Source organism: Phascolarctos cinereus, unplaced genomic scaffold, assembly GCF_003287225.1.
Source record: "Phascolarctos cinereus isolate Bilbo 61053 unplaced genomic scaffold, phaCin_HiC Scaffold_1;HRSCAF=81, whole genome shotgun sequence".
Taxonomy (NCBI): domain Eukaryota; kingdom Metazoa; phylum Chordata; class Mammalia; order Diprotodontia; family Phascolarctidae; genus Phascolarctos; species Phascolarctos cinereus.
In genome coordinates this window covers 41,255,766-41,273,224 of record NW_027555514.1, presented here as the reverse complement: position 1 = coordinate 41,273,224, position 17,459 = coordinate 41,255,766, and the positions used below count along the sequence as shown (strand labels likewise).

The window sequence follows — 17,459 nt, the reverse complement described above, 5'->3', positions numbered from 1 at the left end:
CCCATAAGAAGCTTCTTCCAAGGAGTGAGTCTTTCTTAGGGATAGCTCCATTCCTTGGGATCACCTCTGGGGAGGTAGAGGCAGGCAGAGGGGCTTGCCATCTTTCTACGGTGGGGCACTGGACCTGCTATTCTGATCCAAGACCTGCCTGTGCACAGGGAGAACACCAGAGGAAAGAGGTCCTGGGCTCAATGGGCTGGAGAATCAGCTGTGAGCGGCATCTGTCCTGAGGGTGGCAGCAGATTCCACCACACCTGCTGCTCAGCCAAGAGTTTAGGGTTAGCGTGTCTGAAAACAGGTGTCACCAACAGCCATTGAAAGAGTCTGAGAGACGAAGCATCCCTTGGCTTTTATAAACCGGTGGAGGGGGACCCCTGCACTCCACTGTCAGGTTGGACTGCTTCTACTTTAGCTAGCTAGGCTCTCCAATCAATCAATCAATCAATCAATCAATCAATCAATCAATCAATGTGCAATGACAGTAATGGTGATGATGGTGGAATCAAGAGGGGGCAATGTGGTGAAAGAGCAGATAGGAGCAGGGGAGAGTCCCCTCCCGGTGGATAGGATTTTGGCTCATACCTTCTGTCTCTTCTTCATCTATCCAACAGGAGAACAACCTCTGCCTTGCTTACTTTGAGGACTGGTTTAAGGGTCAAAAGAAAGGCCTGAAAGTCCTTTGTGAATTGCCAAGGGTGATACACATGAAGCATTCTTTTTCTTATTATCAACAACTGCCCTATCTCCAGACTTTCAAGGTGGGCTTCCTGGACATTCCAAGGGACACCTCCCAATTTTGACTCACTGGAGCTAGTAATCATGAGATTTAGCCCTGGAAGGGCCCTTTGAAATAATTTTCCAGACTCCTCCTCAGACAGATGAGGATGCTAAGAACTGACAGAGGGGAAATGCTTTGTTCAAGGTCACCCAGGTGGTGGGGAGCAGAATCAGGATTTGAACCCATGTCCACTGAGTTCAAATCCAGCACACCACTAACCCTTTCACTGGCTTGGGAGCCCCAGCACCAAATAAACAGAGTCTTCTGAAGCATCAGGTTTTAAAAACTGGACAAACATTAGCAGCCTGATTCTTTTTTGAACCTTTCCCAATTTCCCTTGTGTCTGATACAAAAAACCCTCCTTCGACTCTCCTGGAAATCCCAGGTCTCCTCACTGGCTTCTCTGCCCACACCTGGAGTACTCTCCTCTGCCTGCCTTGGGATCCTCAGCCTGCTACAAGGCTCGAGCACTGCCTCCTTCCAGATGCTCCCTTATTGTGTAGCTCTTAGTCCCTCCCCTTCTTCCTCCATTCGTAAGCTCCCTGAGGGCAGGAATCACCTTCATCTTATCTCTGTCCTCCTGGCACCTTCCTCTTCTTGGTACCTCATCTGAGAGGCCAACAATAAACCAGAGTTTGGTTAGAGGAAAACAGAGAAGGTCTGGAGATCAGCGCAGGAGAAATGATCAAAGGGGATATTTAACCCTGAGAAAAAGACTAGTTGGGTGGGTGGGAAGGGATGAAGTGGCTGCCTTCCAACAGTGGAAGGACTTTCATGTGGATAAGAGAGTCACCCTGAAAACCGTGGAGCTCCAGAGAGCAGAATGAGGACCAAGATGCCAGGGTGAAGGAGTTACAGTGGCAGATTTGGGCACGGTATCAGGATGAACTTTCTGCCAAACCAGAATGGGATGCCTCATGGACCATTGCAAAGAGGCGGGATTGTGAGGAAGTAGTCCGTTTTGCCCTTTTAGAGAATAAGGAGATAGAGCAAGAGTAATCTGCTTCCCTTGTTACTGTTTTTTGTTGTTATCGAGTTGTTTCAGTTACATCTGAGTCTCCATGGCCCCATTTGGGGTTTTCTCGGCAAAGATACCTGAGTGGTTTGCCATTTCCTTTCTCAGCTGACCTTAAAAATGAGGAAACTGAGGCAAACATGGTTAAGTGACTTGCCCAGAGTCACATAGCTAGTAAGAGTCTGAGGCCAGATTTGAACTCATGAAGATGAGTCTTGCTGGCTTCAGGCTTGGCACTCTATGCACCATGGCGCCACCTAGCTGTGCTAGCTGTAATTGTCTAAAGACCAGGAATTTACACAGTCTGCTTTGGGGGGGTGCCATTTGGGTCCAGTTGTAAGTTGGGATCATGGAGGGGACAGGGACCTATGGGAGGTAGCAGCTGGCGGGGGGGGAAGGGGAGAAAGGTAGCTCCACTTACAACAGGAAGAGATGGGCACACTGATGGCCAAGATCACCCAGACAATGTCCATCTTGCTCAGACAGATGGTGCTTCTGTGCTGGGGCTTGTCCCCCTCGGTGACATGGGAGATGTTCCCTGGCATGCCGGGCTTCCAGGTTCCTGCAGGGACCAGTCTGTTGAGGAAGTTCCCTGTAGCAGTGGAGCCCACTGTAGACAGGGGGCTGGGTACTCTGCTGGCAACTGTGGGCGTGATCATGTGCCCCTCAGCAGTAGGAAGGGCACTGCTGGAGAGTGGGGTGAGACTCCTGGGGGGGAATGTGGGGCTTCTAGGGGGGAGGGGGATGCTGGGGAGCAGGGTGGGGCTCCTGGGAGGGAGGGAGCTCCTGGAGAACAGGTTGGGGCTCTTGGAAGGGAGGGTGCTGCTGGAGAGCAAAGTGGGGCTCCTTGGGGGAAGGGTGATGCTATAGAGCAAAGTGGGGCTCCTGGGGGACAGGGTGCCACTGGGGAGTAAAGTGGGACTCTTGGGGGGGAGAGTGCTGCTGGGAAGCAGGGCGGGGCTCTCGGAGGGGAGGGGGCTCCTGGAGAACAAGGTGGGGCTCTTGGGGGGGAAGGTGCTGCTGGGGAGCAGGGTGGGGCTCTTGGGGGGAAGGTGCTGCTGGGGAGAAAAGTGGGACTCTTGGGGGGGAGGGTGCTTCTGGGGAACAAAGTGGGACTCTTGGGGGGGAAGGTGCTGCTGGGGAGTAGAGTGGGGCTCTTGGGGGCAGGGTGTTGCTGGGGAGCAAAGTGGGGCTAGTCGGGGAGAAGGAGATGCTGGGGAGCAGGGTGGGGCTCTTGGGGGGGAAGGTGCTGCTGGGGAGCAGGGTGGGGCTCTTGGGGGGAAGGTGCTGCTGGAGAACAGGGTGGAACTCTTGGAGGGGAAGCTGCTGCTGGGGAGCAGGGTTGGGCTCTGAGCAGAGACAGTGTTACTGGACAGTAGACTGGGGTTCCTGGAGGAGAGGGTGCTGGACAGTAGCTCAGGGCTCCTAGTAGAAAGGGCGCTGCTTGACACCAGGGTGGGGCTTTCGGAGGCGAGGGTACTGAACAGCAGTTTAGGGCTCCTGGTAGAAGGGGCACTGCTGGGATGCAGATCAGGGCTGGCCAGGGCCTGCTGGGTTGTAGAAGTAGCTCCCTGAGGGCTCCCCACCACCGGGGATGAAACACTGACATTAAAGGCAGCCTGGACAGAGCCCCCTGGGGCTGTAGAGACCCCAGGGCTGGCAAACAAAGGTACGCTGGTTCCTGGGGTTGGGGTGAGCCAGAGTCGCTGAGTCTTGGGACATCCTGTGACAGGTCACTGTGCGGGGGCTGAGAAGGCACTGTTGTGGTTTCTGGATCAGCGGGGAGCTTGGGGAACTCAGGGAGCTCGGTGGCCATGACTGGGGCATTGGGCTCCCTTCCGTGGCTGCTTTGGGAGGGCCTGCTCTCTTGTTCTGCCTGCCTGAGGCCTTTCATTTTGTCCATAGGTGGTGCCCACACTCCACCATCAGGCTCTGTGGTAGCAGCCGTGACCTGGGGCCTTGGAGAATCAGAGGAGTGATTAGAAATTGGAGTTTTGGAGCTGGGGGTCAAGGGATGGGGGTCTCTCTGGGAACCAGGCTCTGTGGGCTCTGTGAAGTTGCCTTTGTAAATCTGAAAGATCTTCCCAAGAGGACGCGTCTGCCCCAGGTGTGGGGCACTCTGGTTGCGTGCCCGGTGAATCTCCTTCCGGCTGGCACCACTGCCAGCTGCAGGTGGGAAAGGGCGAGCAGCCTTCCTCGAAGAACCTGGTGGCCGCGGTGGGCGGCGGGTTGCCGTCACCACAGTAGCAGGAGTGGTGTTTGTGAGGGAGTGTTTCTTGGAATGGGGGGGCTTCTTTGCCACAGTAGTCGGGGCAGCATCTGTCAGCGGGAGACCGTTGGTCTGGGGAGCTGTCACCACCATAGTGGTGGAGCTGGGGGGCACTGTCGCCATAACAACAGGGGTAGTGTCCATCTGGGGGCTCTGAAGGGACTCCCTGGGAGATGGTTCCTGGGTGGCAAACACCAGCTCTTCTGTCAGTGCCAAGATCAAGAGAACACCTTGGGAGGGAGGAAAAGAGAATGATTATTTTGAAAATGATTTTTATTCCGAACTTAACAAACACCAAATAAAATGGGCATTTCTATACACACAGAAGAGAAAAAAGAGGATTGTACATGAAACTGTGGGTATCTATTATGTACAGTTTTCTTTCCTTTAAAAATATCCACTAAATTGAACCCTAGCTTCCAAAGCTGTCTTGCTTCTGTGATTCTTTTTGGTCTTTCTTCTACTTGTTTTTTGTGCCTTTAAAAAGGGTTTCAATGACCTTTTTTTTTTTTGTTAATGTGTGGCTATTCTATCCTTACCCCCATCATTTCCCACCCAAAACTGAAACTCTTGTAATAAATATGCATAGTCAAGGAGAAAATTCTGGCATGGACTGTTCCTGAAAATGCGGGCTTCATTCTGCACCTTGATGCTGTCCCCTCTCTGTCAGGAGGTGGGTAGCATGCTTCATCACTGGTTCTTGATCTTTCTGAGTTCAAACAACTGACACGCAGAAAGGAAAGTGATGGGGGTCCGTGTGGAGTCCTCAATGAACCAGCTCCACCTTGGGCTTCATGGATGATGTTTGAAGAACCCTGGGAGCAGAAAGGGAAACCTCTCGGATGCTAATTGTCACTCTGCACCTCTGCCGCAGCATTGGGCCTCACAGAGGGGTATCTGCTCGGTTGTGTTTAAAGGACAGATTTCAATCACTTCCCTACGGGGAGGGAAGCTGTGTATTGATAATGAAGAGCAGTTAAGCCATGCTGCTGTGCTCACGTCCACTTTTCTTCCTTTCTTAGGAAAAACCAAAGCTTCGCTGATGTCTTGTTTTATATTCCTGGACATACGACTACTTCCCTCTCACTACCCTCTCTCCCCTCCCTACTTTCTTCTGATGGTCTATACAGCAGAAACAAGCCTCTTTGCATCCAGGAGCAGCTCATTCTAATAGGCTGCCAGTGGGCCTGGGCTTTTGGTAACCAATGCTCAACTGAATGACAGGCAGCTGGAATCAGGGGGTGTTGCTATGAGGGAAGAGGGATGGTGTGCTCACTGAGAGAAGGGATGAACAGGCAGAGTAGTAACTGTTTATTCCCTCTGCCTTACCAAGGTGGTGATCATGGTCTTAAAACTGAATGGTACATGGAGAGTCTAGGAGGCTGGAGAACAGCTTGGATAGCCAGCCCCCTGTATCTGACCTATTAACCACCTGCTGGTGCACTGGAGTTTTACCTGTCCTAGTCTTCTCTTGTACCATCCACTCCCTGACTCCACTTACTACCATATAACCAGCCCCCCAAGGAATTTTCACATTCACACCCTGTCGCACCTTTGGGGACCTGCTTCTTCCTCCCTCTGATTTAGGACCTCCATTTTCATCGTGGACAAATCAGGCTTATTCAGAAAGCTTTCTAGGGGTTAGGGAAGCTCTCCCCAGAGAAAATTAGCAGAGGAATAGTGTGATTTTTATAGGTTTCTAATGCAATCAGCTCCTGTGCATGACTTGTGACACTCCCAGGGTCCAATGTCTGCTACCTTTTGGACTGGCAAATGGATTATCCATGTCTACTCCCAGCGGCGATTGGTTCCAGCTGTGAATGCCTTGGTCTACATGGCACCAAAAAGCCATTTGGTCAAAGAAGATGCCCTGCATCTCCCCCTAGTGTAGTGTTCCCTAGGAGGCTGGGAGTGCCCTATAAAGGTACCAGCAGCACTGAGAGAGGCAGGATCCCTCCTGAGCTTCTGGGGAAGCATATGGATGGAGCTTTTAGCCAAAGCAGTGTGCTTTTGGAGACCTGCTGAAAACAGAGCACTTTGCATGGGGCTGCTTCACTGTCTGGTCTAGGCCAGGGATGGCTCTTTGGAAGTCCTGGTTCCTATGCCACTTACAGTAATGTAGTGTGTTGTTAGGGCAAACACTGGCCTCCTATCTGCTCCTGCCCCTAATCCACCCTGACCAAATCATTGCTTCTGAATTTTCCATCCATGATTCAGACCAAACGTGACCAGCCTGTCCTTGTTTATTCTGCATTATTTATGAAGGATGGAACCTGGGAAGAGGGCAGAACAGACCTGGCTCCTCATGGATGCTGAGTAAACACTGATTGATGCTATTTGGCGAAGAGGATGTGAAAAATGAAGGGAGAAAGAAGAGGATGCAACAATAACCCCACAGAACAAAAGTTGCCAACATCTGAAGCGCTCCTTAATTATTCCCATCCCTCCGCTGCAGCTCATTTCCAGCAAGGACATTCTATTCTCAGCACCTTTGGTCCCGACCTCTCCATTTACACCCCAGATCTCTTTATGGTCCTGGGCTTGACAAATGTCCTGGTTTCGCATCAGTGACAGAGAACATAACTTGCTTTCAGATAGAACGCAGACTAAAAAGGACAGTGGGGAATTCATCCTAGAATCTAGCTATGCTTCTCACTCTTCAGAACAAAAGACATTTAGGTTGGGCGAGCAGTTTTGGAAAACTCAACTGACTGTACATTGCTGGCAGATACACCAAATGATCCTTGCTTGGGAGTATTGGGAGGTCAGACATGACACTGTTCATACCCTTTCACCCGATGATCCTGCTAGTGGCTGTGTGCACCAAGTAGGTCAAAGATGGAAAGGAAGGTATCATATCTACTCTTTAGAGGAGCCCCAAACTGGAAAGAAAGTGGGTTCCCATCAATTGGAGAAGGGCTGACAAAAATATGGCATGTGAATGAAATGAAAACTGATTGTGCCATCTCACAAGTATGAGGAATTCAGAGCAACATGAGAAAATTGTATGAAATGATGACGAGTGAAGTAAGCAGGACCAGAAATAAGCTACACAACGATTTACATTAACGCAGATGAAAACAACAGTGAAAGGCAGCTGAAATGAGGTTAAATGCAATGAACAACCTTGGTTTGGAGAACAGAGACATAACACACCTTCCTCTCAGTAAAGGTAGGGGACTACAGATTTGAAATGTGGCATATACTTCCAGCCTTAATGGGCAAATCTGATGATTTTTCTTTGATGAGGAAGGTGCAGCATTTTGGGAAATGATTGTAATGGTTTAAAAGAAAATATAATTTTATTTTAAAAAAATAATTAATTTATTTTTAGTTTTCACCCTTCATTTTTATAAGATTTTGAGTTCTAAAATTCCCTCTTTCCTTCCCTCTCCCTTCCCCAAGACGGCATGTAATCTGACATAGAATATACATGTACAATCATATTAAACATATTTCCACATTAGTCATGTTGTAAAGAAGAATCAGAACCAAAGGGAAAAACCAGAAGAAAGAAAAAAAAAGAAAAAGAAAATGGTATGCTTCAGTCTGCATTCAGACTCCATAGTTCTTACTCTGGGTGTGGACAGCATTTTCCATCTTTAGTCTTTTGGAGTTGTCTTAGATCATTGCATTGCTGAGAAGAGCTAAGTCTATCACAGTTGGTCATCACACAGTGTTGCTGTTACTGTGTACCATCTTCTCCCGGTTCTGCTCACTTCACTCAGCATCAGTTCATGTAAACCTTTCCAGGTTTTTCTGAAATCTACCTGCTCATCATTTCTTATGGAACAATAGTATTCCATTACATTCATATACCACAACTCATTCAACCATTCCCCAATTAATGGGCATCCCCTCAATTTCAATTCTTGGCCACCACAGAAAGAGCTGTTTGTAAATATTTTTGTACATGTGGGTCCTTTTCCCATTTTTATGATCTCTTTGGGATACAGACCCAGAAGTGGTATTGCTGGATAAAAGGGTATGCACAGTTTTTATAGCCCTTTGGGCATAGTTGCAAATAGAAAGCATCATTTTCAAAAATGGAAAACGACATATCCCACCTGCCCTAAGGTGTAGTCACAGACTCACAGGATTGAAAGGTGGAAATGCATTTCTACTAAGTTTATTCCCCTGCTTTCAAGGAAGGATGCCTCTAACAATCCCAGGTGTGTTAGTATCTCCTGCTGTTTAATATCTTCAGGGAAAGGGATTCTATATGGACCCATGATGAACCATGCAAGTTACTCATCTATGAGAGAGTCTTCCTCCTATGTAGGTTGAATTGATGAAAATAAATTAAACCAGACAGCTTACCGAATCCCTTATATATAGCCTGAACCACCACTAAAGTTCCTTTTTATCTTTTTTAAAAAAAATGCACATTTACATGGTATTTTCTATCTATCTGTCTGTCCATCTATCTATCCATATATATGTAGCTAGGTAGCACAGTTGGTAGGGCACTTACTTGGAGTGAGGAAGTCCTGATTCATATCCTGCTTGTGACATTTACTATCTGTGTGACACTGGGCAAGTCATTTATCTTTTATCTGCCTCAGTTTCCTCATTTTATAAATGAGGATAATAAGACTTAGCAGCAACGTACCAGTATACCTTATTCTACCTTCCTCATGGACTTGTATTGAGGCTCAAAGGAGACAATGTGTAGAAAATGTCTTGCAGACTTCTAAGTGTCAGTTATAATGATTCATCTCACCTTCTGCGGCCTCAGGACAGCCCATTCCACTTGGAAACAGCTGTAATTGATTGTGGGTTAGTCTTGCCTTATATTCAAGTCTGAATTGCCTCTTTGGGACTTCTACCCACCGCTCTCATTTTTGCTCTTTGGGTCCCCTCTTCTCCGTACCACATCTTCAAATTCTTGAAAAGACTGAAGTATGTCCCCATCTTTTCCCCTCCCCTTTCTCCAAGCAAGACATCCCAAGTTCTCATATAACATAACTTCCTTCCTTCCTTCCTTCCTTCCTTCCTTCCTTCCTTCCTTCCTTCCTTCCTTCCTTCCTTCCTTCCTTCCTTCCTTCCTTCCTTCCTTCCTTCCTTCCTTTCCTTTTCCTTCTTTTCTTTCTTTCCTTCCTTTTTCTCTTTCCTTTCTCCTCTCTCTTAGTACATTTAAGCTATTTTCTTTTCATTTTAAAATCTATTTTTATTTTTTCAATTCATAAGCATTTATTTTCTCTACCTCCCACATTCCCTTCCCCCCACAAAAAAAGAAAATAAACCTTTGTAATAATTTACATGTTGTTATTGTTCAGTCATGCCTGACTCTTCATGAACCTGTGGGCCATACTTTTCCATGCACTTTTTTTTTTCCTTTTTGTTTGTTTGCTTGTTTTTGTTAGGCAATGGGGTTAAGTGACTTACATAAGGTCACACAGCTAGAAAGTGTCAAGTGTCTGAGGCCAGATTTGAACTCAGGTCCTCCTGGTTCCAGGGCTGGTGCTCTATCCACTGTGCCGCCTAGATGCTCCCCTCCCACCCAGTGCAGTTTTCTTGTCAAAGATACTAGAGTGGTTTGCCATTTCCTTCTCTAGTAGATTAAGGCAAACAGAGATTTAGTGACTTGTCCAAGGTCACATAGCTAGTAAGTATCTGAGACTGGATCTGAACTTAGGTCTTCCCAACTCCAGGCCCAGTGCTGTATCTACTGAGCCACCTAGCCGTCTCCAATAATATGTGTACTCTTGCAAATTCTACTATTGGTTATGTATTGTGGCCTCATCTCAAGGCCTGCCGCCACCCTGCTCACCCTCCTCCTCTGGTTTGGCAGTGACCTCCAGAACTAGACACAATATGCCAGGTGTTATCTGACCAGGGTAGGGTGCAGAGGGCCTACAGTCCTGTTCACTGAGTCTTCTTGGGGCAGACTAAGCCACATTAGCTTTTTTTTTTTTTTATCTCTGGACCTCAAGTTCAAACATCCATCTACTATGCCAGGCTATTGTCTATTCAGCGCAGAGCCCATGGTCACTGTTCTTCAGAGGTCATAGTTTTGTGTTTGGGCACATCCCACCTACCATCATTCACTGGCCTTTTCTAGCCCCACCCTCACCTGTCAGCACTTTTCCCTCTAAGATGACTTTCTCTGGATGTGTCTTGGACATACCTTATATTTATATGTTGTTCCCCCCCACTCCGCCCAGGCCCGGTTTGGGCATGAGCTTCTTGAGTTCAGGGGCCATAGTGCTTAATCAATACCTCTTAACTGACCAGTTTCATGGAGAAAGGACTGTGACTTCCAAAGGAAGTATGTTGTAAATAGGATAATAAGGAGACAGATGCACAGCTGGTGTACAGCCACTTTTCATTTGGGTGATAACATTCAGATTGTAAAGTTGCTTTTTCTAAAAATTTGGATCATAAAAAGGTTATTACAATTTTATACTCCTATTTTCCTGCCCTCTTCCTCCAAGGCAGCCTTCAGTATGTAAATCAGCTGAGCATTCACCTACAATCCTTAGTACAAAAGACTAAGGACTGAATAGACTGTGGATCTCAAATAAAGTGTCCAGGGCCCCTAAATATGGGCTTGTGGAATAAATACAAATCTATATTCAAGGCATCTTACAGAAGGCTGCCCAACTTCCCCCAGTTGATCTGGGGGGGGGGCACACCCCCATTTGCATACCATTTGCATGAATTGGCATAATGAGTTCCGGAGTTGCTAAATCAAAATAGGTAGGGTGAAATAAACTAAATTAATTCAGTCAACTAACTACAACTGTATTAAAGCCCAATATGGCAGACTTGGATGTACTTGAAAGATACAGCTGATTTTTAAACCGTGGAAGAATGAAGATTGGGAATGTCATGCACGTTGAAGGTGAATAACATGGATTTGGGGAGAAGACCCCAGGTTTCATAGTAAAGACACTGGTATGATCCCAAGGGCAAGTGAAGAGAAATCAGGTTTATCTCTATTGTTGGAATGATGGCTTTTGTCCTTATTGGTGGCATCTGGAAAAGCAATACACTGTGTTTTCCTTTATTCTTCTAAGGCACATTATTTACATATATATACATATACACACATATACATATGTACACATACATAATACATATACACATGCATGTGTATATATGTATGCACATAAACACATACACATATGTACACACATAGCCTATGTGTACATATATCCTATATATTTTATATATACAAATATATCCTATAAAGGCAACCCTTTTCACTCAATGAACATATTAACCACCCTATTCCCTCAAATCAACTACCATTCTCCTTCCAAAGTTCCTTCCATTATCTTTTCATCCAATGATTCACAGCCTTTTTGGAATTTGGACATTATTGATTTGATTGATTTTTGTTACACTCCTTCTTACCTCCCTTCCATCCCCCCCCACCCCAATTCCAAAGTACTATAGGGAATATTTGTGTTTTCTTTATGAAAATGAATTAAAATTAATTTTGTTTTGATAATTTCTTCGTACTCTGTAGATTATAGAGACTGCAGATTTAGAGCAGGTAGATACCTTAGAGGTCATGAAGTAACCCCCCCATTTTACAGATGAGGAAACTGAGGCTCAGAGATATTAAGTGATTTGCCTGAGGTCACACAGGTAGCATGTGGTGGAGCTGGGGTTTGAACCTAGGTTGTCTGCCTCCTGATCCAGCTTGCTTTCCCATCTACCATTCTCTGGTATCACACAAGGGTTGGGAATTCCTGCTCTAATTCCTTGGTCACCAAAGTGTTCAACATATACAAGCTTTGGGGAGAGGGAAGGTTCACATGTTACATGAATCCACTCAGACACAAAGTACTTTTGGGAAGGAGAAAATATGCTCTTATATCTCTCAGCACTGCTCCATATCTTTTTCAACAAGCCCATTCCCTTTTCTTTTCACAAACAGACTCCCCTTCCCTGCTCAGTTAGGTTCCTTTTTCAATGCAAGATTCAAGAGAGTTACTTCTTTAGACTTTCCTTCAAGTCTGACCTATCATTGAATCAAACCTAATCACTGAGTGAAGGACTCTGAGAGGCCATACAGTCCATTCCCCTAATGTTGGGGCAAGAAAACCCTCCAGCAAAGCTAGAAATGTATCTTACACTTAAAATCCTAGAAAAGACCATTCCACTCTCTCCTTCAGTCACTCATATCAATGCTAAACAACCTCTTGGTTTAGAAATTCTTCCCCTATATCAGTAATCTCATGCTTTGTTATAAGGCATGTTTTACTAGTCCGAGATCATAGAATCAGAGATAGAAGGGCCTTCAGCGGGACAGATCAGATGGGCTTCTGAGGCCCCCTCCATCTCTAAGTTTACATTTTATCAGGGGAGGGAACTGGTATATTTCTGAATATTAATTAATCAATTAACCAACAAACATTTGTTAAGCCTCTCCTAGGTGCCCATGTACTGTGCTAAATGCTAAATGCTGCAGATACAAAAAAAAGCAAAAACAATTCCTGCCTTCATGTAGTTCACATTGTTAATTGGACTGACAACAAATATACATAGAGATATATGGCATAGATGGAGGTAAGTAAGAAGATATTAAATATATGCAAAAAATATACATCAAATGCAGAATAATTGAGGGGCAGGAGGAGGAAGGTCCTAGCAGCTGGGGGATTAAGAAAGGACTAATGATGGTCCAGTTACCACTGTTTTTGATGTTCTGGATTTTGAAGGTTCAGTCATTTATTTCCAGTTGTGTCTAACTCTTTGTGACCCCATTTGGGGTTTTCTTGGCAAAGATTCTGGAGTGGTTTTCCATTTCCTTCTCCGGTTCATTTCATAGATGAGGAAACTGAGGCAAATTGGGTTAAGTGACTTGCCCAGGGTCATACAGCTAGGAAATGTCTGAGGCTGGATTTGAACTAAGGAAGATGAGTCTTCCTGACTCCAGGCCTGGCACTCTGTCCACTGCACCACCTAGCTGCCCCATTTTGAGAGTAACTTTTATCATATGACAAATTTAGAATCTCTATTTCTCAGAGCATGGTCTTCCTTGTTCAGAAACCTTTCCTGCAAACACATGTACATACATTTTCAGTGTGAGCTGGGGATCATTTCCTAAGAAGGAACAAATAACTAATTGCCCCTGTCTCTTCTGCTGGAGGTTGTTAAGCTGTAACTCTCTGGGTCACTGAGTTAAAAGAGCAGAAGGAATCCCTCAGAGTGGTTACAGCTAATTGGGCAGCTACCCAGGCTTCCTTTGGGAATAGTCTGGGGATCACTGGTTCAACCGTCTGCTTTATCAGGTCACTGACTTCATAGGGGCTGGTCCCTGGGGGATAGCCTTCTGAACACACGCAAAAGAAAATTGCTTTGGAGAGTCAGAGGATGAGAATATGTCTGCTAGCAACCCAGGGGCCATGAATACAATGGAAACTTGTGGCGGTGGGTCCCAGAAATGTACCTCCAGTGTTTGGGCATCCAGTTGTAATAGATGTTTTCATACCTCAGGTTATACATTCTGAGAAAGGGAGAAAAAGAGTTGGAAAAGGAGGGAAGGAGGATGACAGGAAAAAGGTAAAAAGCATATAATTTCTCTACCTTGGAGTCAACTCTTAGAAGCTCATTGGGACCTAAATGCTCACCCAACTCCTGGCTGTCCCCTGGAGGTGGATAGAGGAAGGTACTAGAATTTCTATGGGTAGTTTTATTGGATACTACATACATGGGAGCAAGTCCTATGTGGCTGCTACATTGATCTCTCCCTTCTATGACCTTTTATTACTGCACATATGTTTATTACGTTTTCAAAAGGCAGGACAATGTAGTTGACAGAGTGCCTGACTGGGAAACAGAAAGACAAAACCTGCCACTGTGACTTACCAACTGTGTGACCCTGGGCAAGTCACTTAATTTCTCTCTGAGCCAGTTTGTAAAATGAACTTTTATTCCTAGCACTTAGCTCAGTGACCAGCACATAACAGGTGCTTAAAAAATGTTTATTGATTTATTGACTACTGAAGCATGATAGTTTCTATGGTTCCTTTCAACCCTAAATCTATGACTTGTGACCATGAAGCATGTGAGAGAGAGACAGTATGGCAGAATCCAGTGGCTCTCAAACAAAGTATGAATTTTGAGGCCCTTTTAGGGGCTTTTGTGAGGCCAAAACTGTTTTCGGAATAATTCTATGTATCAAAATACTTTCTTTGAGAGAATTCTGGGAAGATGGCTGAATAGGTCAGAAAATTTCAAGCTCTCCAGATTTCTCTCCCAAACAAGACAAAATAGCCCCTCAGGGCAAATGTAGAGTGGTAAAAACAAACAAGAGTAGAGGCAGAACAAGGGTCCTCCTGAGACAATTGGAAGAAAAATCCCAGGACCAAGGTTTGGTCCCTGTGAAGAGTAAACACCTCTAGGCTATTTCTGCTGAAACAACAAGCTGCCTGTACTAAGGTTAGCTGAGTTGGGAGGTAGCCTTGGCCCAGGCACAGGAATTTTTACCTCTCAGACAGCGTGGGGAGTTGGGTATCTGAGCAGGAGAAGACTGAAGGAAGCTCTGCTGATAAGGGACATCAGACCCAGCTGTGCTGCCAAGATGTGGCCCTGGGTGAGAAGGAACCAGCACACACCTGCTTAGTTCAGAAGCAGTAGGGCAGGGAAACCACTGGCTGTGGGCAGAGTTCTTGGTTTGGGTTCCAGGCTAGAGGGGAAAACTGAAGGAGGATCTGCATCCCCCACACCCCAGGACCAGATGTGATTACTGCTATAAATTAAAAAAAAAATGAGCAGGCAAAGGAGAAAGAATCTAACCACAGAAAGTTACTAGAATAGATAATAGAGAAAACTGGCGTTCATCTTCAGAGGAGTGTATAGAAGCAAAAAAGCCTCTCCTGTCCCCAAAGAGTAATGCCAAAAGGTCACCTGCCCAAAAAGAATTCATAGAAGAACTTAAAAAAGACTTTAAAAATCAAATGAGAGAACGTGAGGAAAAAATAGAAAAAATAAGAATAATCCAAGAAAAACAAGAAGATTATGAAAAGAAAATCAACCAACTAGAAAAGGAGATCTAGAATCTTAAGGAAGAAAATGATTCCTTGAAAATTAGAATTGGACAAGGGGAAGTCAGTGAAGTTATAAGAGACCAAGAAATAACAAAACAAAATGTAAAGAATGAGAAAATAGAAGAGAAAGTGAAATATCTCATAAGAAAAACAACTGACCTGGAGAACAGATCAAGAAGAGAAAACATGAGAATAATTAGACTACCTGAAATCTATGATCGAATAAAGAATCTTGATATAATAATACAAGAAATAATTAAAGAAAATTGTCCTGAAGTGTTAGAACAAGAGAGTAAAGTAGAAATAGAAAAAAATCCACTGATCACCACCTGAAAGAGATCCTATGAGGAAAACCTACAGGAATACTATAGCTGGATTCTGAAACCTCCAACTCAAGGAGAAAATATTATAAGTAACAAGGAAAAAAAATTCAAATATGGTGGAACCACAATTAGAATCACACAAGACCTAGAAGCAGTTACACTCAGTCTTGGAACACTATATATTGAAGGGCAAAAGAATTGGGGCTGTAGCCAAAAATATCATACCCTGCAAAGTTAAGCATAATCCTGAATGGAAAAAAAAGGGCATTCAACAAATTGCCAACTTTTAGGATTTTGTTGCAAAAAGACCTGAAATCAATGGAAAATTTGACCTATAAGAGCTAAGAGAAATATAAGGTAAACATCAAAGACTAATTACAAGAGACTCAATAAGGATACACTGTTTACTTTTTGTATGAGGAAATGTAAACTGTGTGTCTAAGATTGTTATTAGTAATTAGGTAGTTAGAAAGAAAGATTGGGGTAGACCTGAGTATGATGAGATACTAAAAAGCAAATCATTTAGGAAAAGGTAAAAAGAGTAATTATCTTATATAAATGAGGTGCAAGAGGAAGAACTGACACAAAGGAATTGGAAGGGGGGGAGGGCTGGTAGTTCTGGAACCCTGTTCTCAATGGGAATGGGTTAAGAAGGGAACAATACATATATATCTAGAAGGCCGTAAAAGTCTTCTAAATTCAGAAAGAAAAAAAGGCATAGGGGATAGGGTGGGGGAAGAGGATAAGGGAGGGATTTTAGGGTGAGGGAGAGAATAAGAGAGGGGTGGGGAAGAGGATAAGGAGAGGATCTCTGGTGGGGGGGGAAATGAAGCAACAAGAGGGCAAGGTGGTAGGTAGAAGTAGAGGAGTCAGGGGAGATAGGAAATAAGAGATACACACAAACATAAAATAAAGCTCAAGAGCAGAGTTTATTAGGGAAAAAAAAGCAAGGGTAGTAATCATGATCTCAGACAAAGCTAAAGCTAAAATAGATTTAATTAAAAGAGAAAAATGAGGAAACTATACTATATGTCAGCCATATTAATCAATATTGTTTATAACTAGATAGTATAAGGTTGGAATATTATTGTGGTACAGGAAATGACGAGTTAGTGGAATTAGAAAAATAAGGAAAGATTCGGACCTCTGAAGGAAAACATTATCTACTCAGAGAAACAGAGGACAAATAAAGATAGCACAGTCTTACATAAATGCATATGAATGTATATGTCTATATGAGTATGATTATAGATATCTAAGTATATGTAGGGGTATGTAAGCGTATGTATATGTATACACGTATGCTTGTGTTTATATGTGTATAGGTGTATGTGTACATACATATGTATATATGTATGTGTATCTCTCTCTATCTAAATATATATCCACGCTTAATTGTAGCCTCCTTGGGGAAGGGGAGGAAGAAAGGGGAAAAAAAGAACAAAGAAAAAAGTGCACAGCAATGAACAAAGAAAATTTATAAGGAAGCAAAGAAAAGATGGACAGCTCTAAACACAGTGTGTAGTATTTATTGTATAGGCTTTCTTGAAATGGAAATTTATTGCTGTATATTTGGCAATGCTTTTTTTTTTCTTGTTTTGTATTTAAGTTTATAACATGTTTCTTTTTCTTTTCTTATTGTGTATTTAAGTTTGAAATAAATTAATTAAAAAATACTCTTTTTCATATAATTAAACCAAGATAACATATTGCAAGAGATTGATTGCAGAAGCAGATAAGAGAATCTAATTGTTTTCTATTAGGCCAGACAGTAAAATGATTTGCAATAATATGAAAATAGGGCCACTCTTCTCCTCTCATTTGTTTCAGAAAATTTAGTTGTTTTTCATGTAAATATGTTATTTATCTGAACATATAATGAGTTTATTACTGCTATTTTTTAAATGATTAATAAGTACTCTAAAATGTGTCAGTTTTAATTTCTAATATGGTAAATATCGATATCACGGGAGTGCTGGATCTAGTTTGTACCAGCTTGAGAGAACCATTTGCTAAATTTTCAGTGTGAGTATCTACACCTTAGAAATTAGCAAATGCTACAATCAGA

General features: G+C 43.9%; 1 protein-coding gene across 1 annotated transcript in view; it reads right to left on the bottom strand.

Moving 5' to 3' along the window:
• The window catches only part of TMEM108 (transmembrane protein 108), a 371,053-nt gene that overhangs the window by 9,733 nt on the left and 343,861 nt on the right, over positions 1 to 17,459 (bottom strand). The window contains 5 exon segments of the mRNA XM_078151592.1: positions 2,215 to 2,794; positions 2,833 to 2,948; positions 2,951 to 3,067; positions 3,070 to 3,495; positions 3,498 to 4,292. Coding sequence (XP_078007718.1) covers positions 2,215 to 2,794; positions 2,833 to 2,948; positions 2,951 to 3,067; positions 3,070 to 3,495; positions 3,498 to 4,292 — 2,034 coding nt within the window.